The following is a 26,894-nucleotide window of genomic DNA, read 5'->3' as shown; positions in this document are numbered from 1 at the left end:
AAAACAAGGAAAAACAAGGAAAGCAGGACTTGCAAAAGCATTAGCGGGTAAAGTATTAATGCAACTAAAATTGATATTTATATTAATAAAAGATATTCATTAAGAAGATACAACAATAATGATTGTTTATGAACTGAGCAACATAGCTTTAAAAATCATAAAGCAAAAAACTTTTAGAAACACTAAATTTGACAAGGCAATGACAAGTAGAGACATTAAATCTTTTTAAAAAATAAAAGATCAGGAGTTCCCTTTGTGGCGCAGTGGTTAGTGAATCCGACTGGGAACCATGGGGTTGCGGGTTCAATCCCTGGCCTCGCTCAGTGGGTTAAGGATCTGGCGTTGCCATGAGCTGTGGTGTAGGTTGCAGACACGGCTTGGATCCCGCGTTGCTGTGGCTCTGGCGTAGGCCAGTGGCTGCGGCTCTGATTGGACCCCTAGCCTGGGAATCTCCATATGCCACAGAAGCGGCCCTAGAAAGGGCAAAAAGACCAAAATAAATTTAAAAAATAAAATAAAATAAAAGATCAGGGAGTTTCCGTTGTGGCTCAGTGGAAATGAATCTCACTAGTATCCTTGAGGACGCAGGTTCGATCCCTGGCCTTGCTCAGTGGGTTAAGGATCCGGCATTGCCATGAGCTGTGGTGTAGGTTGCAGACGCAGCTCAGATCCTGTGTTTCTGTGGCTGTGGTGCAGGCTGGCAGCTGCAGCTCCAATTAGATCCCTAGCCTGGGAACTTCCATACACCTCGGGTGTGATCGTCAAAAAAAAAAAAAAAAAAAAAAACTAATTAATTGAAAAGATCAAGTAAATAAGGAAAAGAAATTTATTATAACCTTGTATTAATAAATTTGAAAATACAGACATGATTATTTCAAAGTTTTTAGGAAAATATGAATAAACTACTAAGTATAGAAAAAAAATTGAAAATGTAGTCACAGATATATGTCCCTAAACTACTCCAAGCCAGTTTCACGTTAATAATAGGTAAATTGTATCAAATATTCCAAAGAGTTATAGACAGTGTAATTTGTTGTTGTTGTTGTTATTCAGCTGTTCTAGATAATGGGGGGAAAAACACAGAGAAAGAGAAAACAATTCATTCTGTAAGACTAGCATAATCTTTTTTTTTTTTTTTTTTTTAACCTTTTCTAGGGCTGCTCCCTCGGCATATGGAGGTTCCCAGGCTAGGGGTCTAATCGGAGCTGTAGCTGCCAGCCTACGCCAGAGCCACAGCAACGCGGGATCCGAGCCGCGTCTACAACCTACACCACAGCTCATGGCAACGCCAGATCCTTAACCCACTGAGCAAGGCCAGGGACCGAACCCGCAACCTCATGGTTCCTCGTCAGATTCGTTAACCACTGCGCCACAATGGGAACTCCAAGGCTAGCATAATCTTGATCGAAAAATTGGCCAAAGGAGTTCCTGCTGTGGTGCAATGGCCTTGGCAACATCTCTGCAGAACCAGGATGTAGGTTCGATCCATGGCCTGCACAGTAGGTTAAAGAATCCTGTGTTGTTACTATAGCTGGAATAGGCTGCAACTATGGCTCAGACCTGATCCCTGGCCCAGGAACGCCATATGCTGCAGGGTGGCCAAAAAAGAAAAAAAACAAAGGCCAAAGATACAAAAAACGAAAACTATAAACACAGATGCAAAAATGCCAAATAGGAGTTCCCGTCATGGCACAGCAGAAATGAATCCGACTAGGAACCCTGAGATTGCAGGTTCGATCCCCAGCCTTGCTCAGCGGGTTAAGGATCCAGCATTGCCCTGAGCTGTGGTGTACGTCACAGACGAGGCTCAGATCCTGTGTTGCTGTGGCTGTGGTGTAGGCTGGCAGCTACAGCTCCCATTCGACCCCTAGCCTGGGAACCTCCATATGCCACAGGCGTGGCCCTAGGAAAGGCAAAAACAGAAAAAAAAATACCAAATAAAATATTAGCAATCAAAGTCCAGCAATCAATTAAAAGATGAGTAAACACCATATAATTTGACTTGTATGCAGAATCTAAAAAAGTAAAACAAAACAAATGAACAAAACAAAACAGAACTGTACTTACAGGTAGAGAGAACAAATCAGTGGATGACAGAGGAGCAGAGTGGAGGGATGGGCGAAACAGACCAAATACTGTCAACAGTATTCTCATAACTGTAGTATTATTATTATTTTGTCCTTTTAGGGCCACACCCACAGCATGTGGAGGTTCCCAGGCTAGGGGTTCAATCGGAGCTGTAGCTGCCGGCCTGCACCACAGCCACAGCAACATGGGATCTGAGCCACGGCTGTGACTACCCCAGCTCACGGCAATGCCAGATCCAGTAACCCACTGAGCAAGGCCAGCGATCGAACCTGCCTTCTCATGGATGCTAAGCAGATTCGTTTCTGCTGAGCCATGACAGGAACTCTGTAATTTTATTATGCCTCGGGTACAGCCCTAAAAAGATAGATAAATAAAAATAAGTTTTAGAGAGTTCCTTTATAGGTAACATAAGTAAAATATTCATTGTTATGCTTATTCCTAAATACTTTATTTTTTGTGTTTTTGTGGGTTTTAGTTTTGTGTTTTTGTTTTGCTTGTGCTATTAAACAGGCCAGGGGTCGAACCAAGAGCCGTAGCCACCCGCCTATGCCACAGACACAGCCACGCCAGATCTGAGCTGTGTCTTCGACCTAGGCCTCCGCTCAGAGCAAAGCCAGATCCTTTAACCCAAAGAGCAGGTCCAGGGATTGAACCTGCCTCCTCATGGTTACTCGTCAGGTTTGTTACCACTGAGCCACAACCAGAACTCCAATACCGTAGTAACTTTACATGGTGACAGACAGTAACCAGCTTATCGTAATGCATATACGTGTGTGCTGAGTCACTGTGCGTTCACCTGAAATTAATACAACACCGCATGTCAATTACACTGCAACACGAAGAAAAATATTCATATGCAGGAAGATGTAAAATTGTGAAATCTGCTACCAGTGCAATACACTGTATCATTCATGAAAAAGAGAGGAACAAAAGTACTTCAATGGTGTAACAACCAGTCCTGAAAAACGCTTAGCAATCTTGGAATAGACCAAGGTCCTTCAAAGTGCACAGCAGGATAACCATTCATTTATAAGTAAAACACAACTGTTATAGCCATGACAATAATGACAATAAATTAGAAAATTTAATGAAAAAAATTCCATCCATTCATAAGTAAAACACAACCCTTAACAGCCATGACAATAATAACAATAAATTAGAAAATTTGATGAAAAAATTCTGTTTAATAGCACAAACAAAACAAAAACACAAAACTAAAACCCACAAAAACACAAAAAATAAAGTATTTAGGAATAAGCATAACAATGACTATTTTACTTATGTTACCTATAAAGGAACTCTCTAAAACTTATTTTTATTTATCTATCTTTTTAGGGCTGTACCCGAGGCATATGGAGGTTCCCAGGCTAGGGGTCAAATTGGAGCTACAGCTGCCACCCTACACCACAGCCAAAGCAACACAAGATCCAAGCCACGTCTGCAACCTACACCACAGCTCACGGCAATGCCAGATCCTTAACCCATGGAGCAGGACCAGGGATTGAATCCGCGTCCTCATGGATACTAGTCGGGTTCATTGACCGCTAAGCCATGACGGGAACTTCCTAATTGTGTCTTTATAAGTCGATTTTTTTTTTTTTTTTTTTTGGCTGTGCCACGGCATGGGGAAGTTCCCAGGCCAAGAATGGAACCTGTGCCACAGCAGCTACCCAAGCTGCTGGAGTGACAATGCCAGATCCTTAACCCACTAGGCCACCAGGGAACTCCCAAGAAGAGATTTTTAGATTTGGCTACAGAAAAAAACTTAAGCTCTGTCAAAAGGAGATATCATAAAGAACATTAAAAGATGACCATCTAGGAAAAGTATATAATGATTAAAAAACAATAAGAGCCAACATTAATACACAGATTATTATATGCCGGGAATCACGCCAAGCACTTTGCATGAATTTTCTAATTATAAGTGATAGGTATTTCTACGATTCCATTTTTATAGGTGGGAAATTGAGGCTGGGGAAGGTCACACATGTGCTGGGAGAGTTTATGTCTGTAACAGGTTGAGTTGTTCAGGATCCCCGTTCTTTGCTCCCATCATTCCCCAGACATTTGAACCAAGTCAGTTAACTAGAGTCTTCTAAGCTTTGCAGCTAGAGGAGAATGGGCCTTCACTTTGGGTTTAGAAAGCCTCAGTTATGTGAATGTGCAGTTTCCTGTTGCTATCAATGGTTTGGCTACATAAGAAAAACCTAACTCAAGAAGAATCAAACCAAGGCAAACAGAGATAAATTGAAGTGAAAGATAAATGGAAAGAAGCTTTGACAGAATTTTTTGGTCCCTGGATGCACCTGTGCTTGAGTGTATTTTTTTTACTTTTTATTTTTGTCTTTTTAGGATCGTACCCGAGGAATATGGAAGTTCCCAGGCTAGGGGTTGAATTGGAGACGTAGCTGCCGGCCTACACCACAGCCATAGCAACATCAGATCCAAGCCGCATCTGCAACCTACACTACAGCTCCAGATCCTTTAACCAAGGATAAAGGCAAGCCCAGATCCTTTAACCCACTGAGCAAGGCCAGGGATCGAACCCACAGCCTCATGGATACTAGTCAGGTTCATTACTGCTGAGCCACAACGGGAACTCCCGGAGTTCGAACACGAGCCAGAGCAGCCACATGAGCCACTGCAGTGACAAGCCAGATCCTTAACCTGCTACACCACAAGGGAACTTCCTGTGCCTGAGTTTAGAGCCACTCCTGTATCCCCAATTGAGAGCTGATGAGTTCCTTCTTTTCTTAAGCTCATTTGGATGGGCTGTCTGACCCTTAGCATAGACACCCACAGCACTGAAAGACTCCACGCACTAATTAAGGAGGAAAAAGACAAATCAATAGTACAAAGGAGGAAGCCTGTGAGGAGAAACTCAATAAAGAAATAGCAATGGGAGTTAATTCTGGAACTCCTATCTGGGGGGTCCAAGCCGCTCTGCGGTGGAGGACCGGCTGCTATTTTTATCTGCTCCTTGAGAGGTCTCCTCGGCTAAGAACCACACAGGACAACCGCAGTTAGTGTCCAGCGGTTATCTGGGCATACAGACGGCTTATTTCGGGATCACTTCTGTCTTCTGGCATGACCTCTTATTTGGCTCTATGAAATAATCTTTAAATATGAGTGAGAACACGAGACATCATTCATGGAACACTGTTTCTGAACTACCAAGGAACGGAGAAAAGACGTCCCCCATCTGGCCTCTGTTGGCGCGGAGGGGGTGTGGGGCTCAAGTGTGCTTCGGGAGGGGTGCTGGTCATTAGCCGGCACCTTCGGCAAAGTCTGGACTGCCCTCCCACGTGGCTTGCTGCAGAGCCTGTAATGAAGCTGACAGCTCCTCAAGGCACGATTTTTCCTCCTTAATGCATGGCTTCTTTGGAACAGAATCAATTACAGAGTTTTATTTTATTCTGTCTCTACCAACTGGTTGTGAAATGATGTTTCTTTGGTATTGGGAGAAAAAAAAAAAAAAAAAAGGGTCCCTGGATAAGCGATTGAGGGGGAGCAGAGAAAGGAATGTCACCACCAAATCAGGGACACCGATTGGGACCTGTGACAATTCGGTACAAAAGTTTACTAGAATTCTACTCTGGGCTCAGCATTACGGAGGATTCCAAAATGAGAAGAAAATTCCCTCGTTTGGGAGGGAAGAGAGGGGACAGGGAAGCCAGAGAGGCCATTTCTGATTCGCCCATGGAGAGAGTGAGGATGAAGACAGGCCAGTGCGGAGGTCACAGACTTTGGAGGTACCACAAGTCTCTTTTAGACATGTGTCCCTTTGGGACAGGCAGGAGGGCGTTTAGGGTGACTACAGGTGTATCTACATATGTAGGAGACTAATACCAACCTGAATTTAATACAGGTTCATTTTGTTTCTTTCCTTTTTTTTTTTTTTTTTTTTTTTGGTCTTTTTTTGTCCTTTTAGGGCCACACCCATGGCATATGGAGGTTCCCAGGCTAGGGGTCGAATTGGAGCTACAGCTGCCGGCCTACACCACAGCCACAGCAATGCCAGATCTGAGCCGCGTCTGCCACCTACACCACAGCTCATGGCAACACAGGATTCTTAACCTGCTGAGCAAGACCAGGGATTGAACCTGCAACCCCATGGTTCCTAGTCGGATTCGTTTCCGCTGTGCCAGGACGGGAACTCCTCATTTTGTTTCTTTAAACACAGTGTGTCAGACGAGAAGCAACGACAATCCATCAGCAAGGAATAACCTTCATTCAGTTTACTAAGAGGAACCAGGGCTTCTCGCTAAACTTATTCCAGGAATAGGGCAGAACAATTTCAAAGACTAATAGAGACAGATCAGAAGGGTACAGAATAAGTTTGAGAAGCACAGCTGATCTGGGATATATATGTATATTTTCACATTGGATAATTTTTTTTTTGTTGTTGTTGTTTTCTTTTTAGAGCTGCACCCTCAGCATATGGAGGTTCCCAGGCTAGGGGTCGAATTGGAGCTACAGCTTCTGGCCACACAACAGCCACAGTAACATACCAGATCTGAGCCTTATCTGCAACCTACACCACAGCTCACAGCAATGCCAGATCCTTGACCCACTGAGAGAGGCCAGGGATTGAACCCAAAACCTCGTGGTTCCTAGTCGGATTCATTTCTACTACGCCACGACGGGAACTCCAACATTGGATAGTTTTACATAAAAGAAGCAAAAACAAGAATCAAAGGCTGAGCAAGACCTGAAAAATCTTTTAATGTCGCATTAAAAAACTACATTAAATACACTGTCACACATGGAGGGCCAGGAGGAGGGAGCAAGAATTGACCCTGGATGCAAGCAGCAGAGATTCAGCCTATCAAAAACTCAGACTCAGCCCCTGGAGACAGGGCTTGCAGCTGAGAAATCACAGAATTTAGTTACAAAGAACACCGAGCCAAGCAACACCTGTGAGAAGCTGTGTGGGGCCGGGGCCCAGCCGGATGCACCTGGGAAAACAGTAGGGTCCCTTTGCCACAGGGCTGACCCAGGAGGACAGGAAGCCCTCTCAGCCCTCTTCTCCTGCAACACCTGCCCCGCTCCCCCTCAGTGTGACAGCCAGCTTTCCTGGGGCTAGGTGCCCAGCAGATCCCAATCTGGGCTATTTTAGCATCAAAAAACCAGGACTGCATTGGATTGAAACACATCAAACAGATAACAATCCATGAGTTCATAATGATACCCCCAATTTTTTTCTCACAGTTACACTATGAGGTGGTTTAGGAAAACAATCTAATATAAAGAAATGGAAGGAATTTAGTATTGATCCTGCCTTTCCGAACCTGAGGGGGAAATACTCTCCTCTCTAAGAATGATGGCTAATACACACCGAAGGCATGGAAGTATTAGAATACCGCCGCCGAGTAACGCCTAAGGAAATGAGGGTCCCAGGCAAGGATTACCAATGGCTGCTAAAACTATCAGGTACAGTTAACAGGGGATCTTTGTAGTGCATCAGATGGACAGCAGCATTTGAACTCACGGATCACTGTTTGGTTGGTTGGTTGGTCTTTTTGCCTTTTCTAAGGCCACTTCCCGCAGCATATGGAGGTTCCCAGGCTAGGGGTCGAATCGGAGCTGTAGCTGCTGGCCTACACCACAGCCACAGCAACGAGGGATCTGAGCCGCATCTGTGACCTACACCACAGCTCACGGCAACGCTGGATCCTTAACCCATGGAGCAAGGCCAGGTATCGAACCCTCAACCTCATGGTTCCTAGTCAGATTCGTTAACCACTGAGCCACAATGGGAACTCCACACGGATCACTGCGGACATCACTGAAATAGGAGAGTCAACATCTGTGCCCCCTGAGGTACAAAAGAAAGTTCATAGCACCACCTATAAAGCACACTTGAAAAAACCCAAACCTAGTACTCACGATGCTTCTAGATTTTACTGTGGGTTTACAGAAAATGTGGGAACTAGAGGAACACATGAAAGAACACCTTGAGGATATAATCTGCCCATTTAGAATGTGAAACCAAAGTACACGGCTGAACCTTGACTCGATCCTGATTCAAACAAATGCAAAGGCATTTTGTTGTAGCTGTTGTTTGAGGGTTTTTTTTCTTTTAATTTTTCTTTATTTTATTTTGCGGCTTTTTAGGGCCGCACCTGAGGCATATGGAAGTTCCCAGGCTAGGGGTCGAATCGGAGCTATGACACAGCTACAGCAACAACAGATCCAAGCCGCTTCTGCGACCTACACCACAGCGCACAGCAACACTGGATCCTCAAACCACTGAGCGAGGCCAGGGATCAAACCCACATCCTCATGGATTCTAGTCGGGTGCGTTTCCACTGTGCCACTAGGGGAACTTCCCAAAGGCGTTTTTGAAGCATTGCTGAAATGCTAGATATTGGGTGATATTGAGGAATTACTAGCTACTTTGTTAAGTGTAGCAATAGTTCTGCAGTATATTTTCAAAAGTATCTTTATATTAGAATCATACACTAAAGCACCTTACAAGTGGGAATTTCCTTGCGGCTCCGTGGGTTAAGGATCCAGCATTGTCACTGTTGTGGCTCAGGGTCACTGTTGTGACTCAGGTTCAATCCCTGGCCTGGGAACCTGAGCAGCCAAAAAAAAAAAAAAAAAAAAAAGGCACTAAAAGGAAAACAAAATGGAGTGGAGGATAGACGAAAAAGAATGACAGCATGCAGAGAACTATCTGATGGATGCATGGAGCTTACTGTACTATTCCATGTCTGAATTTTGAGAATTTCCAAAATAAAACTTTTTTTAAAAAAGTCCTGCTTTAGTTTCTCTATGATTTCCTGCTACAGAACAGAGTTATGCAGTACACCCTTTATCTTCAAGTATCTTTCAGCGTCTCAGCACAGATTTCCGAGATAAAGATAAGCTCTGGATCCCAGCACCCCCGACCCAGGCGAGGAGGAGCTCTGCTGGGTCAAGCAGCTTTGCGGGCCCGGGACCCGGGGGGTTAACAGCCTGTGCCCCGCAGCTGCGCACTGAGCGGCCCCACAGCTGCCAGCAATTAGGCCGGCTGGCAGTCCCCTTAGGAAACTCCTGCTGCCTGATTAGGACTAATTGCCAGCCAGCATCTAAGTCCCCGATCGATAGGGATGGAAATGCATTAGGGAGAGGCAGGGCAGGGAGAGGGTGCCGTCTGGAGAGGACACTCATACGGGGAGAGGCAGGCTGGCTTGCCAGTGACCACTGGGCCCCCAGTGCGCGTCCTGCCAGTGTTACTGGAAAACAGCACCATGACACCCTCACCGTTTCCTTTTGACCCCCAAAGGGAGACTTCTTGTCCCCTGATTTGGGTCTGTCCCCCAAAAGAAGCCTGTTTCTGCCCAGAAGGGCATTAGGACAGCTGTTTCAGGAGATGCAATGTGCCCCGCGAACGTGGCAGAGGGCAGGGCTGTTGGGGAAGCGGGGGAAAGGCTCCGTGCGGGTGGGGAGTTGAGCGGAGATTTTAGGTGGCTCCAAACCCCTCTTCTGCATTAAGCAGGTTCAGCTCAGACTCACTGGCAGCTATTGAGCAAACTGACTTCAGATCTGTGCCAGTCTGGACACCAGAAAGGACGGCGGTGCTCACGGGAACCGTTTCAACGGCCTCCATGCGAGGCCCAGGGAATACAAAGCGGGTGAGACCCGGTCCTCACAGGAGGGCCGACCCACACTCCGTGCGCATCGAAGACAACGGAGACAACAGGGATGGCAGGAGGACTGTTCCGACGGCTTGTGAGGACGAAACAAGCGGTTCCAACCCCACCGCCGCGGTTCTCCTTTAACTGAATCTTTTGTGAAAACGGACCACACATGCCCACAGGGAGGTTTGACTTATTTTGAAATTCAAGGATATTATAATGAAGTATGGGTAGCATCATTTGAGAGAGTACATTTGTGAGTTTACCTTAGAGAAGCTTCACAGGTAGGACAAAAGTCCTTACTTATCCGGTTTTCAAGAACTCAAAAGTTCCTCCGTGTCTTGGACACAAAGGCTGAATTAGACTGAATTCAAGCTGTGAATCTGTTTCTCCAGAAATATAATAACACACCTCTTTTAAAGAGCTTATGACAATCAGACAAGAGCAGAACCATGGTATGATTTTGCAACTTTGTGCAGAGGCAAAACTCTTGATCCTCTTGCACTGAATGAAACTGTCTGAAGGCACTAAAGAAAAACTACTGTTAAAACAGAAAAGGATTACCATGTGTTCTGTTCTCTGCCTCAGATATACCTAGAACAACCCCTTACAGTTCGGAGGATTCGTTTGCTTTAAAATCAGATTCATGACAAATGATTCATTTATTAAAGTCAGACATCAGCAACTTGAAGTCACTGTGTATATACGAAAGTAATAATTAACTGCATTTCTACTAAAATGCTCCAAGATTCGGATTTTCCCAAAGTAGTACTGTATTGCCGTTCGATTTAGACTTGAGATGATTTCAAACGCCATAACCACATCATAAAGAAATCTTTAAACTTCCTAGAGGATTTTTAAGGATAATGGGACAGGAAGAGCCCAGGGGGAATGACCAGGGTTACGCTGCATAGTCACGTCTCTAAGGGCACTGGTTATAAGACTTCGTTTAGAAAACCGTTTGGTAGGAGGGAGTTCTTACCGTTACTCTGAGCTGCTGAACTGGAATCATGCAGGAACCTGAAAGTGACAGATACACTTCAGTGACGGGGCTCAGGAAGCCAAGAGAATGGAACTTATCAGTGACTGTCAAGTTTACTTTCTTATTTTATTTTGCTTTTTAGGGCCGTACCCGAGGCGTATGTCAGTTCCCAGGCTAGGGGTCGAATCGGAGCTACAGCTGTTACCTCACAGTTCAAGGCCACGCCGTATCCTTGACCCACTGAGCGAGGGCAGGGATTGAACCTGTGTCCTCATGGATACTAGTCGGGTTTGTTTCCACTGAACCACACGGGAACTCCAAATTTACTTTTTTAAAATGCTACTTCGTGTAGAAGGTTTTCGTAAAATAGCCAGATTATACAGGAAGGACACTGGTGGTATAAACTACAAAGGAAAATAAATCTCCCTGCTCCATGCTCAGAACTCATGCTTTGTCATTCGACCCCAAAGAAGGCAAGGATCTCTTACGTAATTACATGGGCCAGGGAAGCTGGAAAAAGGGAAAGAAACTGATATGCCTGGGATTACACAGTTTACTAAGAGCAGAGCTGCTCCTGGCATCTGATTGTCCCAGCTTCCAATCCAGGGCTCATCCTTTACTATTCTTCAACTTTGCTACTTTTTCCCTAAATTGGGTCTCTCTCTCTCTCTCCTCTCTCTGTTTTTTTTTTCTTTGTTTTTTTAGCGCCACACCTGAGACATATGAAAGTTGCCAGGCTAGGGGTTGAATGGGAGTAGTCGCTGTCGGCCACAGCAACGCGGGATCTGAGCCGCACCTGCGACCTACACTACAACTCCTGGCAACGCCGGATCCTTAACCCACTGAGCGAGGCCAGGGATTGAACCCGAATCCTCATGGATACTAGCCGGGTTTTGTAACCGCTAAGACACAAGAGAAACTCCTAAATTGGTCTCTTTATTCATTTCCTTTTAAAAAATTCCCTACTTATCCTTTATCTCAGTTGGATGGTTTTTATTTCTCTCCTCTACTTTCTCTTCAATTACGTATTTCCTATAATACAGGCATTGCTGCGCTACCCAGAAGTCTGGTATTAGAAGGCCTGACAAAGGCATTAGCAAGTGTATCAGATATTAGAAACTTTGCTACCTGCAAACTCCAGGGAAGTTGCTTGATTTAGGAAGTAGACTCCCATTTCAGTAACTAGAATATCATTCAAACGCAATATATTTGATTATGTTTAAGGTCCATGCAGTTAAAAAAGAACTCTCAAATAAAAACCCAGATCCTAAAAGGTCTTGGTCTTAAATATTCACATTGTTTTTACCTAGCCTTTTTTTTTTTGGTCTTTTTTGTCCTTTTTTAGGGCTGCACCCATGGCATATGGAGGTTCCTAGGCTATGGGGTTGAATCAGAGCTCCAGCTTCCAGCTCCCAGCAACACCAGATCCTTAACCCACTGAGCAAGGCCAGGGATCGAACCCGCAACCTCATGGTTCCTAGTTGGATTCGTTTCTGCTGCACCACGACGGGAACTCCTATTTTCACCTAACTTTTAAAGGCAGTCCTCCTACTCCAGGAGCTCTGGCGACCTGGGTTTGAAGTAGAGAACTCTGAAATCCAGTTGGCCTTTAAATTGCTCCATTCAGGGGCACTTCACCTTCTTTAGTAGAGCAGGCCTTGCCAGCTATTTGCTATTCTGCTTTGACTCCACTGTCCTTATTTGAACGCTTTATCATTCTAAGAATCCCCAAATCTTCCGGGGTTTCATTTCACAGTGAACAGGACTCTAGACTTAAAACATCAACCCACCGTATGAGGTTAAGTCACAGTGGTGGACTCAGGAGTTAATGGGAAATAAAGGATTAGAAGAATCGCGCTAAAGTCACAAAGCAGAGAACTTGGGAACAAGTCCTGAGAGTGCTCAGATGACTCTAAAGAGGATCTGACTCTGTCCCAGGAAAGGCAACTTCAACAGTGACCATCAAATCCTGGCAAAACACTCATCTTTCACATTTGGGTAAAGCAGAAGACTGATTTAAAATTAGGTAGTAGCTCAGTGGGTCAGGGATCCGGCATTGCCGTGAGCTGTGGTGCAGGCTGCAGACGAGGCTCGGATCCTGCGTTGCTGTGGCTGTAGGCTGGCCGCTGGAGCTCCAATTCGACCCCTAGCCTGAGAACTTCCATATGCTGCAGGTGCAGCTCTAAAAAGCAAAAATAAATAAAATAAAATTAGCTAGTATCTTTCTACTGTTTAAATTCTCCCATGGTATATTTTTTCTTCTTTAACAGCTTTATAGGATATCATTCATTTGTGTCAAGTATACGAATCGATGGGCTTCAGTATATGCACAGACACAAGCACCTACACCACAGCTCACGGCAACGCCGGATCCTTAACCCACTGAGCGAAGCCAGGGATCAAACCCTCAACCTCATGGGTTTCTAGTCGGATTTGTTTCTGCTGCACCACAACGGGACCTCCTACAATGTCATGTTAGTTTCAGGTGAACAGCACTGTCTTTCAGTTCTATATATATAACTGAAAAAATACATGTGCATATATATACGTGCATTTTTTCAGATTCTTTTCCCTTATAGGTTATTACAAAACACTGAGTATAGTTGCCTATGCGATACAGGAGGACCTTGTTGGTAGGGGTCCATCTTCTCCATATCTTCCACAACACTCGTGTTTATCTAATCTTTTTATAACGATTTTTATTTTTTTCATTACAGCTGGTTCACCGTGTTCTGTCAATTTCCTACTGTACAGCAGGGTGACCCAGGTACACACATGCATCCATAGATTCTTCTTTCTCCCATGATCAGGCTCCATCATATGCGACGAGACATCGTTCCCAGGGCTACACAGCAGGATCTCACTGCTTATCCATAGTTTGCATCTAGGACCCCCAAGTTCCCCATCCATCCACTGATTACCTCCGTTTTGACGAAATATGAAGTGCCACTGAATGCGGGTTTTTTTGGTTTTGTTTTTGGCCACACCCGCAGCACATGGAAGTTCCTGGGCCAGGGATTGAGACCACACTTCCACAGCGACCCAAGCCGCTGAAGTCGGATTCTTAACCCACTGTGCCATGCTGGTAACTCCTCCTTGTGGGTTTTTTGTTTTGTTTTGTTTTAGGGTCATACCCGTGGCATATGGAAGTTCCCAGGCTAGGGGACGAATCAAGAGCCACAGCAATGCTAGATCTGAGCCACGTCTTCAACCTACACCACAGCTCATGGCAGTGCTAGATCCTGAAACCACTGAGCAAGGCCAGGGATTGAACCCGAAACCTCATGGTTCCTAGTCAGATTCCTTTCCACTGAGCCACGATGGGAACTCCTCCCTCCTTGTGGTTTTGATTTGTGTTTCCCTAATGGCTAATGACTCTGAGTACTTTTTCATGGGATTATTAGCCATTTTCCGGAGAAATGTCTATTCAGATCCTTTGCCCTTCTTAAAATTGGGTTGCTCACTTTTTTTTGAGTTATGGGAGTTCTTTACTCAGTCTAGACCCAAGTCCCTTAGATGCATGATCTGCAGATATTTCTCCCATTTAGTGGGCTGTCTTTACATTTTCTTGATGGCATTTGTTGAAACATAAAAAGCCTTAGTTTTGATGAAGTCCAATTGATTTTTACTTTTGTTACTTGTAGTTTTGGTGTCATATCTAAGAAATCACTGCCCAATCCAAGGTCATGAAAGCATTTGCAGGCATGTTTCCTTCTGAGAGTCTTACAGTTGCGATTTTCACAGTTAGGTTACGACTCATTTTAAGTTAGTTTTTGTCTGTGGCGCGAAGAGCGATCCAACTTTGCTCCTTTACGGGTGGCAGTCGGGGTGCCCTAGCGTCTTATGCTGAGAGACTCTTCTTTCTCCCCTGAGCTATCCTGGCGCCCTGTCAGAATTCATGGCGCCCAAAGGTGAAGTCCTGCCTTCTCAATTATATCCACTGCTCCGTATGTCTAATTCTAAAAACTCACTTGTTTATTTGCAGCGTCAATTCCAAATATTTGACATAGTGGGAAAGTAAGAAAGTCTCAGGATGAAGGAGCTGGAAGCTAATATTGCTCGGTGGCAAAGCTAAACTCTGTGAAGCATCGAACCAGCACCCAGTTCTCTGCTCTGCGGCAAAGTAAACTGTTGACACCAATGCTTTTACACAGGTACTGGTTTCTCAGGCCGAGACGGAAGAGAACATTACTTTGTGTTATTGTAGATATTTGGGCAGGCCTCACGTGATTAGGAAGATTTTCTTTTTCTTTTTTTTTTTTTTTTTGTCTTTTGTTGTTGTTGCTATTTCTAGGGCCGCTCCCGCGGCATATGGAGGTTCCCAGGCTAGGGGTTGAATCGGAGCTGTAGCCACCGGCCTACGCCAGAGCCACAGCAACGCGGGATCCGAGCCGCGTCTGCAACCTACACCACAGCTCACGGCAACGCCGGATCATTAACCCACTGAGCAAGGGCAGGGACCGAACCCTCAACCTCATCGTTCCTAGTCAGATTCGTTAACCACTGCGCCACGACGGGAACTCCCCAGGAAGATTTTCTGGTAAGGGTCTGCGTGTCCCAGAACCTAGCAAACAGGAGCAGCTGGGCCTCAGGAAGTCAAGGAGCAGTGACAGAGCTGGACGTTGTAAAAAGTGCAGGTGGAAGGTCTTTCTCAATCCTGGGCAACTCTGGAAGTTGCTGGATTAAGGGTTTGCAATCCACTGCTGGGTTATTTGTAGCACTAAACTAATTCTTGAAAGTCTGTTTTATTCCATTTTCCCTTTTTGGGGGGCGGGGGGCACGCTCACAGCATGGGGAAGTTCTGGGGCCAGGGATTGAACCTGTGCTACGGCACTGACCTAAGCCACAGCAGCGACGACACTGGATCCTTAACCCACGGAGCCACCAGGAAATACCTCTAGTCTCCCCTTTGATTGACTTATTATTCAGTACCTCAAAGCTTTTCAGTTTACTTTCTTTCCCTTTTTTTTTCCTTTAAAAATCCCATTTTTGGACTTAAACGAATGATACATTTCTATCATATTTGAATAATTACACAATCTTTTTTTTTTACTTTTATTTTTATTTTTTTGTCTTTTCAGGGCCACACCTGTGGCATATGGAGGTTCCCAGGGTAGGGGGCAAATCGAGGCTTCAGCTGCTGCCCTACACCACAGCTCACAGCAGCACCGGATCCTTAACCCACTGAGCGAGGCCAGGGATTGAACCCATAGCATCATGGATCCTAGTCCAGTTTGTTTCATTAACCCCTGAGCCACAGTGGGGACTCCCTCTTTTTCCTGATCTTAAAGGAAAAGCTGAATGCTTTTCATCAGCGTCTGATGTTAGCGCTGGGCCAATATGGTCTTCATTATGTTTCATTATGGTCCCTCTATGCCCGCTTTTTTGAGAATTTTTATTGTGAATTAGAGATGCTTTTTCTGCATTTATCAATATGATCATATTTTTTTTTTATCCTTCATTTGATTAATGTGGTGTATCATACGGATTGATTTGAGGATGTTGAACCATCCTCACATTCCTGGACTAAATCCCAGTGGATCACTAACAATGAAAGATCAGAAAGAGAAATTCGGGAAGCAATCCCGTTTACCATCACATCCAAAAGAATAAAATACCTAGGAGTAAACCTACCTAAAGAGACAAAAGGCCTGTCCTCTGAAAACTATAAGACACTGATGAAAGAAATCAAAGATGACACAAATAGATGGAAAGAGATACCATGCTTGGGAATTGGAAGAGTCAATATTATCAAAATGACTATACTACCCAAGGCAATCTACAGACTCAATGTAATCCCTATCAAATTACCAAGGACATTTTTCACAGAACGTGAACAAAATATTTTAAAGTTTGTTTGGAAGCACAAAAGACCCAGAATAGCCAAAGACATCCTGAACAAGAAACATGGAGCTGGAGGAATCAGGCTCCTGGACTTCAGACTATACTACAAAGCAACAGTCATAAAAACCATATGGTACTGGCACAAAGACAGAAACAGAGATCAGTGGAACAGGATAGAAAGCCCAGAATGAAACCCACGCACCTACAGCCAACAAATCTATGACAAAGGAGGCAAGAATATACAATGGAGAAAAGACAGCTTGTTCAGTAAGTGGTGCTGGGAAAACTGGACAGCCACATGGAAAAGAATGAAATGAGAACACTCCCTAACACCATACACGAAAATCAACTCCAAATGGATTAAAGACCTCGATAGAAGACCAGACACTATAAAACTCTTAGAGGAAAGCATAGGCCAAACACTCTCTGACACAAACGACAGCAACGTCTTCTCAGATCCACCTCTTAGAGTGATAACAGTAAAAACAAACATAAACAAATGGGACTTAATTAAACTTAAAACCTCCTGCACAGCAATGGAAACCCTAAACAAAACGAAAAGACAACCCACAGAAGGGGAGAAAATCTTTGTAAGTGAATCGACTGACAAGGGATTCATCTCCAAAATTTACAAACACCTTCTGCAGCTTAATACCGAAAAAACAAACAACCTCATCAAAAAATGGGCAGAAGATCTCGACAGTTCTCCAAAGAAGACATACAGATGGCTAAAAGACACATGAAAAGATGTTCAACATCACTCATGAGTAGAGAAATGCACATCAAAACCACGATGAGGTACCACCTGACACCAGCCAGAATGGCCAGCATCCAAAAGTCTCCAAACAATAGGTGCTGGAGAGGGTGTGGAGAAAAAGGAACCCTAGCACACTGTTGGTGGGATTGTAAATTGGTGTAACCACTGTGGAAAACAGTATGGATATGCCTCAGAAAACTAAACATAGAATTACCATTGGATCCAGCAATCCCACTCCTGGGCATCTATCCAGAGAAAACCAGGACTCGCAAAGACACATGTACTCTGATGTTCACTGCAGCACTGTTTGCAACAGCCAAGACATGGAAACAACCTAAACGTCCATCGACAGAGGAGTGGATCCAGAAGATGTGGTGCCTATACACAATGGAATATTACTCAGCCATTAAAAGGAACAAAATACCAGCATTTGTAGTGACATGGATGAAGCTAGAAACCATTATACTAAGTGTATCAGCCATACAATGAGACACCAACAGCAAATGCTTTCACTGACATGTAGAATCTGAAAAAAGGACAGACTGAACTTCTTTGCAGAACAGATACTGACTCACAGACTTTGAAAAACTTATGGTTTCCAAAGGAGACAGTTTGTGGGGTGGGGAGAATGCACTGGGGTTGTGGGATGGAAGAAAAAAAAACAGCACATGAAAAGATGTTCAACATCACATTATTAGAGAATTGATTACAGTGGTCTAAGGACCTGATGTCATCTCTGTGAGGATGCAGGTTCAATCCTTGGCCTTGCTCAGTGGGTTACACATCTGGCATTGCTGCAAGCTCCGGCATACGTTGCAGATGGGGCTTTGATCTGGTGTTGCTGTGGCTGTAGCGTTAGGCCTCAGCTGCAGCTCTGATTCAACCCCTGGCCTGGGAACTTCCATGTGCCACTGGTATGGCCATTAAAAAAAAACAAAAACTGGTCTAAATTAATGCAGAAACCTGAATGTGATACAAAGAATTCGGTGTATGAGATCATTATTTTCAGTACAGAGGGATAGGAAGTAAACAGATGGATCAATAGGTCCATATAGAACAAATCATCGGATTAATACCTTTCAAAAATTTGCTCAAACTGTAGAAGACAAGATAGAAGAGACAGTGGCCATAAATTCAAAGCTGGGATTTGGGAAACTTGCTGTCCACCAAGCTCACCTGATCAATCCTTCGAAAACCTGCGGGTACATGAACTGTGCCTCTCCTGTACTCCAGGAACACGGATGAGGTGAGGCTGGGAGCGGCCAGGGCAACAGAATTGGGCTTCCATGTCCACCCTGCATGGACACAGGCAGAAATGTGCCTGTCGCCTCCTGGAAACCGTCTCAGTCACGGAATCCAGAACAGGGTCTTTGGAGAGCTGACACAGGCCCGGCGGGGGGCTGGTACCCATCCCACCGGGCGTGGACAGCCTAGTTCTCCCGGTGTGGCTCAGACCGCCAGGAATGTGGACCTGATTTTAGCTCAACATACCACTGGCTGTTCCTGGATAAGTGATTTAACCGCTGAATCTCAGACTGCCAACAGTTAAAGGAGGATACTGTTTTCAGAAGCTTGCTTGGTGAGTTGCACAGAAATTACCTCCTAACTTTTTATCACACATCTTCCTTAACCGCACAGAGTAGCGAGCAGAGAGAAGGGAAGCGCAGAAGGAAAGCCCGCTGTGAAACCAGGAGAAGTGCTGGCTTGGACAGTGAGGATCAGAAAGGGGGAAAGGAGGTGTCCCTCCGTGGCGCAGTGGGTTAAGGATCTGGGGTTGTCCTGCAGCGGCTTGGGTTCCATCCCCGGCCTATGAACTTCCACATGCCACGGGCGCAGCCAAAAAGAAAAACAACAAAACAAGAAAAGATTAAAAAGGAGGAAAAGGATGTGAGTGGCTGCAGTTACCAGAGGGAGGTGCGATGAAGAGAGGAGATGAAGGAGGCCCAGCCATGCTCAATGCCAGCCTCGTTTAAGCCGTCAAAGACCTCGAACTTGGGTGATGTGTCTCCACCTGTGGTAAATCCACTTCAAGCCTATTTTGGGCTCAGTCCAAATTCTCTGTTGGAAACAGCAAAGCAGATAGATTTCCTTCTGCCAACGGCTATCTTCTGAGTGTTCTCTTCAGTACTGCGGTGTTTCTCCAGGTAGTTTCCAGAAACCAAAGTGTGTGGCCAGGTGAGGGGAATTTTCTAGGGCAGATTCCCAATTCTTGTGCAGATGTTTCTTTACATCAGTGCAGGAGTGCTCTTAGCTTTTAATTTTTTTTCTTAATAAAGACAAAAGAAGGATCAGAGTGGAAACAACGCATAGAGCTTTCTGGGTCTTCGTAACCAGAGTGGCTCATAAGGAATCTTAAAATTAAACCGGTGTCAGAGTTTCCAAGGTGACACAGTAAGAATCCCACTGCAGCAGCTTGGATGGCTGCAGACGCGCAGTGGGTTAAAGGATCTGGCATTGGCATAGCTGCGGCTGCTCTGGTTCGATCCTGGGTTCGGGAACTTCCATATGCTGTGGGTGGGGCCATAAAAAAAATAAAATAAAACGTGTGTCAGTGCTAGATAGTATGTATTTAGCTGAAGACTACTGAGTGTTGTTCTTTCATTCTTTTTTTCTTCACTATCTCACATTAAAACATATTTGAAATTTATATTTGCAGCCAGAATTTTAAAGGACATCAAGGAGGTTTTGCATTGGCATGTTTCTAGAGTATGGCTGGAGTTATTTTCCAAATGAAAATCAGCAGATAAACAGTCATCTGGTTACTATCCTCCAAGATTCCAACTTTCCATATGAACAAAGCCATATTACTGCGGGACAGAATTTCTGCCTGCTGTTTCAACCCACTAATGGCTATTACATTCTACTTCGGGCACAGGTAAATCCTTGCCGATGATGTGAGAGAGCCAACAGCTTTTTGTCTGAATAATCTTAGGTGCAGCGAATACATGCCAGGGGAGCATCTGATATGTCACTTCTTAATCTCGACCCATTTTTTCCCATCACAAATAGCTTACTATTGAAAAGGAAGGGGGATGAGTCCCATTTTGTGTGGATGCCATAAGAGAGATCCCGGGCAGGGGGAAGGCACGGTGGCCCTATGGGCTAGGGCATGAAGAAGAGAAAGAGATAAAGAGTTTCAGGAAGAGGGTAGACGGGAGGGGCGCGCCCCGGGTCTCAAGTCCCAGATTCTCTAAGGCAATGATTATCAAGGTGCAATCCCAGACTGACCCCAGCAGGACCACCTGGGACCGTATTAGGAATAAAAATCTCAGGCCTCACCCCAGACACAGAGGATCCAAACCTGCATTTTAACAAAATCCCCAGGCAATCTGTATAAACATGAACGTTTGAGAATTACTAGAGAAAGACACGCCAAGAGTTGTATCCTTGTATGCCACAATGCTCTTGCCTTATTTAGTGCTCTTACAATAGAATCATCTTTTTTCTTTTTTTTTTTTTTTTTGCCTTTTCTAGGGCCGCTCCCAAGGCATATGGAGGTTCCCAGGATAGGGGTTGAATCGGAGCTGTAGCCACCGGCCTATGCCAGAGCCACAGCAACTCAGGATCCGAGCCGCGTCTGCAACCTACACCACAGCCCACGGCAACGCCGGACCGTCAACCCACTGAGCAAGGGCAGGGATTGAACCCGCAACCTCATGGTTCCTAGTCAGATTCGTTAACCACTGCACCACGACGGGAACTCCAATAGTCATCCTAAAATGTACCTGGACTTAGAAAGTACATGATTACATAGAGAAAGTAGTCTCTTAACTGTCCCTATGTTAGCTCATCGCTTACCCTAATGACTCGGTTAAGAAATATTTAACCAATTCCTATGAGCAAGGGACTAAGATATGTATCATGGAGGATATATATTCTTTACAAAACCTTAATTTTTGTGCCTGGGAGTCAGGCCATCCTTCAAGTAGGAAATAATCCAGAAATCCTGTTAGGCTCGAGTGTAATTCTCTAATGTATTGCACTTTTTAAGCCTCTCACTAACTGCCATGAGAAAAAAGGCATGTTGCTTTAATAAATGTTTCATTCCAGCAAACGTAAAATGCATGTTATTTTATGGAATTAGATTTGTTCTCCCTGTGCACATCCTGCTCTTCATTAGATGAGTCAAATTTAAATACAACATTGAAAATTCAAGAGTAGTTTCATATGCTCTCTGCCCAATAAATACAACTCCAATTTTAAGCACAGTGCAGCATAAAGAAAACAGCCACAATGGGGGCAGATAGTTTAAAAATGCCGAATAGGAAACCACATGCGTTACCTCCAGATCATCCAGAGAAATCACAGTATTTAAAAATTAATTTAATTTTTTTTTTTTTGTCTTTTTGCTATTTCTTTGGGCCGCTCCCACGGCATATGTAGGTTCCCAGGCTAAGGGTCTAATTGGAGCTGCAGCCACCGGCCTACGCCAGAGCCACAGCAACGCGGGATCCGAGCTACGTCTGCAACCTACACCACAGCTCACGGCAACGCCGGATCCTTAACCCACTGAGCAAGGGCAGGGACCGAACCCGCAACCTGGTTCCTAGTCGGATTCGTTAACCACTGCGCCACCATGGGAACTCCAACAAATTTATTAAAAAAAAAAAATCAGGCTGTCACACTTTTTCTACCTACACTGGCCAAGAGCAGCCTGCTCACCTATGAACCAACCAACAGCTACTGACTATGGAGTGGTTACTATGTAGCCAACACCGTGAAACATATACAGGTACAGGCACCCAAACCTGTTCTCCAGGAATTTATAGACTAGACTGGGAGAAAAACTAGATGCACATAAAAATAATGGTCATGGGAGATCCCATCGTGGCTCAGCGGAAAGGAACCTGACTGGCATCCCTGAGGACGCAGATGCGATCCCTGGCCTCGCCCAGTGGGTTAAGGATCTGGCGTTCCCCTGAGCAGTGGTGTAGGTCGCAGACGCGGCTCAGATCTGGCATGGCTGTGGCTCTGGCGTAGGCTGGCAGCTACAGCTCCCATTCGACCCCTAGCCTGGGAACCTCCATATGCCGTGGGTGCGGCCATAAAAAGCCAAAAAAAAAAAAAAAAAAAAAAAAAAAAAAGGTCAAGACAGAACATGTCTCAAAAGAGGGATACGGACAAGTGTGCAGAAGTTAGTTTTGGTCCTGGGTGATCAGGGAAGGTTCACAGAGCACTTGGGACTGGAGCTGGGCCCTGAGGCTCAGTCCGAGCTGAATAAAATGTCAGCATCAATATCTGTCTGGAGTAAAGCATTCTCCCTCAGCCACAGTTCTCACCGTGCTTTTTCCAAAAGAAATATTTCCTTGGGACGCTCTCCTAGCAGAGGCAGATCTGATTCTAAGGTCCAAACGTGTTAATCTTCCTATGCTGCTAACCATCCAGTTTTTTTAAAAAGTCATTTTTAGATGCTAACGTAGCTAATGCTGCTTGGAGCTTTGTCTGTTTTTCTGGCAAAATGTTAATGTATTAGCTTCATTTTACCCCCTTGTGGATATTTTCCCTCCTGCTCTAGCCAGGCAGGGTTCTAGTTGCAAACAATAACATGAAATTATGGAGCAACGCCCCCCTTTGCCTGCAGTTCACTGTGTCCCCAGGGCCATGTTCTTCACGCGTGGGGCAAATGTTGCTGGCAGATGGATGTACTAAAAGAAAGATTCGGGTGAAGATCTCCAGCCCATCCTTCCTAGGTTACAAGCAGACAAAGTACTCAATAGTGAAAGAAGAGAAGAAAAGCAGGCTGGGATTTGATTACCAGCTGACTTGTTTTTATTAGTGATACATTTTTTTTTTGTTTACGAATCAACCTAATCTACTTGGAGTCCAAAGCAAAAATGGGTGGTTCTAATATTATGCCAAATAATTTCCAAAGGCTAAGAACATGATCTCACACATGTATAAAATATGTGTGGGGGAGTTCCCGCTCTGGTGCAATGGGTTAAGAATTTGACTGCAGCACCTCAGGTGGAAATGTGGGTTTGATCCCTTGCCTGGTGCACTGGGTTAAAGGATCCAGCAGATTCACTCCTTGGCCTGGGAACTTCCATATGCTGTGGTTAGGGCCATGCAATGAAAAATAAATAAATAAGCAAGTGAGGAATGACTTTATTCAACTCATTAGTCAATGAGGGATCTGTTATAAAGATATGTTCTAATAAGAATTGGAGGGGCTAGGTTTTTTGGGTTTTTTTTGCTGAACCTACAGTACATAGAAATTCCCGGGTCAGGGATCAACCTGCACCAAGCAGTGACCTGAGCCACAGCAGTAACAACACCTAATCCTTAGCCCCTAGGCCACCAGGGAACTCCTGGAAGAGCTAGGTATTAATGACAATTTAAAATGGAATGATAGGAGTAGTTCCCTGGGTTAGATATAAAACTAGTTGATGTCAGAAATGGCAAGGGAAGAAGGAGGCAGAGATGGGAGCAGTGAGATCTCGAGGACGTTTATCCACCAACAGAGTGGCCAGAAGCAATGAGCAGAGAGAACTCACGCTCCCCTTAGCTCAGGGAGCAGCTAGTTACAGAGGGAAAGGGGTCCTTTCTATTGTTAGCACAGGTTCTGTGATGGAGTAACAAACAGGGAAGATACAAGTTCTGTTGTTATAATTTAACAGTTTCTCCAGCTATTTTTGTCTTGCAGCTTTGTGTTGCATTTTGCTCAGTTACGGCCTAACAGATCATGTCCTACAGGAACACAAGCTGTAACCTCTAGCGTTATCTTTCCCACTGGACAGCAGTTATTTGCATCTCTAACCAGACGAAACTCTACAAGTCAACCTCTGCTCCTACACGGCTGTCAAACAACCTGGTCAACAGACAGTCAAAGGCGCAAGCCTGGCAGTGCCTCGGAAGGACGCCCGGGAATCTCGTGTCTGTTTCAAGTTTTGAATAATTGTTCTGCTGCTCAGAAGAGGCTCTCAAAAGGTAATGGCAAAGGTCCAACATCTTGCTAGACTAGTACCTGCATATCTTTATAATGCATCTGACATGGCACCAGTTGTAAAGGAGCACTGCTCAGGCAGGTATTCGTTCTGCACAGTTTAAGGAAACGTGATTCGATTTTATGTAAGGACGAGATTCAGAGAAGTAGGGTACAAAGAAAAAAGTTCCAGTGCATATTAACAAGCACAGAGGTCATCTACATGACAACCTCAGTGACTTGGAAACGGCCTAGATATAAATATAAAGTGTATTAAAATCCAATTTTAGGTTTTTTGTTTTTTGTTTTTTTTTTTTTTTGTCTTCTTGCCATTTCTTGGGCTGCTCCCTCGGCATATGGAGGTTCCCAGGCTAGGGGATGAATCGGAGTGGTAGCCACGGGCCTACACCAGAGCCACAGCAACGTGGGATCCGAGCTGCGTCTGCAACCTACACCACAGCTCATGGCAACGCTGGATCCTTAACCCACTGAGCAAGGCCAGGGATCGAACCACAACCTCATGGTTCCTAGTCAGATTCGTTAACCACTGCGCCACAACGGGAACTCCTAGGGTTTTGGTTTTTTGTTTTTGTTTTTTTTTTTTTTTTTTGGTCTTTTTAGGGCCACACCCTCAGTCTATGGAGAGTTCCAGGCTAGAGGACAAAATTGGAGCTGTAGCTGCTGGCCTACACCCCAGCCACAGCAACACAGGATCCGAGCCGCGTCTGTGACCTACACCACAGCTCATGGCAACGCTGGATTTTTAACCGACTGAGCAAGGCCAGGGATCAAACCTGCATCCTTATGGATACTAGTCAGATTGTTTCCACTGAGCCAGGATAGGAACTCCTAAGTCGAATTTTTTATTTAATCCTAACATTCTTGCAAATCTGGAGAATTCTGGACACATGCATCAGCAGAGAGGTGCCATCAGAGAGGGGCATATGACCCATGAGCACCTAGGGCCGTTGAGTCACAGGCTGTAAAACCTCTTATCTTATAGTAAGGCCCTATCAAGTCATCTTTATATGAGGGTCGGTTATCAAAAACCCTCAATGTGTTTACATAAACTCTGCCCAAGAGAGAATTCAAATAAACAATTCAAAATTACTTCCATGAAAAATATTTTTAAATGTCAATGTGTTGTTATCTAAAGAGCTAACAAATCAATTCCGAACCTAGTGCTGAATGTATATTATGCGCAGGAAACCTTACTGGGCCCTGAGCTGTACTAATAGGAACAAGATAATTTTCATGCTTTCAAAAGGCTGATGATAGGGAGATATCTCTGCAAACACACTGGATACAAGAAAGTCTGACTGCAGTGCTAGGGCGCATGCAGAAACACGGTGGAAAGAACGAGGCGTTAGCACGGAGGACATCAGGGAAGACCTCACAGAGAGAGGGGCCTTGAACAATTGCACATTCATGTGACTGAAAGATTCTCTAAAAGGAATGACCATGAAAAAAAAAATGAAGGTTTGGGAGTTCCCGTTGTGGCCCAGCGGGAGCAAATCAGACTAGTATCCATGAGGATGCAGGTTCGATCCCTGGCCTCACTCAGTGGATTAAAGAGCCGGCATTGCCGTGAGCTGTGGTATAGGTCGCAGATGCGGCTCAGATCCTGTGTTGCTGTGGCTGTGGTGTAGGCCGGCAGCTGTAGCTCTGATTCAACCCCTAGCCTGGGAACCTCCATATGCCTTGGGTACCGTGTTGTTACTGCAATGGCTCGGGTTGCCGCTGTGGTGTCGGTTTGATCCCTGGCCTGGCAACTTTCTCATGCCATGGGCTTGGCCAAAAAAAAAGTTAAAAAATAAATAAAAATAATGGAGTTCCTGTCATGGCTCAGTGGTTAATGAATCTGACTAGGAGCCATGAGGTTGCGGGTTCCATCCCTGGCCTTGCTCAGTGGGTTAAGGATCTGGCGTTGCCGTGAGCTGTGGTGTAGGTTGCAGACACGGCTCAGATCCCGCGTTGCTGTGGCTGTAGTGTAGGCCGGCAGCTACAGCTCCAATTAGATCCCTAGCCTGGGTACCTCCATATGCCACGGGTATGGCCCTAGAAAAGACAAAAAAATAAATAAATAAAAAAAATAAATAAAAAAGGAAAAAGCAAAGAACTATCCAACAGTTGAGGAATGGTTGATAAATTATGGATCCATGAAATATCATGTGGCATTAAAAACTGTAATCACATAAGATTTAATGATGTAAAAAATGACAAAATACTAAGTGAAGAAGAAAAGCATGTTATAAAAGTCTGTCAGTCAATATGGTCCCAGTTTTGATTTTTAAAATGAAAGAAAAAAGGGATCCTTGTTTTCCTCTTCGTTTCCAGATTATGCCTAGACCTAAAGTGGATCTAATTCTAAGCCAACACTTTTTTTCCTTATGAGAAACTCTGGAATCAACTAGAGAAATTTTTTTGTTTTGTTTTGTTTTGTAGGGCTGCACTGTAAAAAGGCACACTCCAAAAAGGTGGCATATGGAGGTTCCCAGGCTAGGGGTCGAATCAGAGCTGTAGCCACATCTATGACCTACGCCAGAGCCATAGCAACACCAGATCCTTAACCCACTGAGCGGGGCCAGGGATCGAACCTGTGTCCTCACGGATACTAGTCAGATTTATTAACCGCTGAGCCACGACAGGAACTCCAGAGAAATAATATTCTTTAAC

General features: G+C 44.7%; 1 protein-coding gene across 3 annotated transcripts in view; it reads right to left on the bottom strand.

Moving 5' to 3' along the window:
* Nucleotides 1-26,894, bottom strand: part of XRCC2 (X-ray repair cross complementing 2) — a 108,562-nt gene that overhangs the window by 42,227 nt on the left and 39,441 nt on the right. For 2 of the 3 annotated variants that reach the window (XM_085005080.1, XM_085005081.1), the window contains exon 5: nt 10,696-10,733. In XM_085005080.1, coding sequence (XP_084861206.1) covers nt 10,696-10,733 — 38 coding nt within the window. Of the gene's footprint in view, nt 1-8,159; nt 10,734-26,894 lie in introns of those variants that run through there. The other variant, XR_014833483.1, reaches the window with a different exon arrangement.

This window comes from Sus scrofa, chromosome 18 (genome assembly GCF_054392235.1).
Source record: "Sus scrofa isolate SSC_HxYL_T2T_F1_AM1 chromosome 18, Sscrofa_HxYL_maternal_Yorkshire_Landrace_v2.0, whole genome shotgun sequence".
NCBI classification, from domain to species: Eukaryota; Metazoa; Chordata; class Mammalia; order Artiodactyla; family Suidae; genus Sus; species Sus scrofa.
Note: the sequence above shows the minus strand (reverse complement) of the source record. Positions and strands in the feature narration are given on the sequence as shown.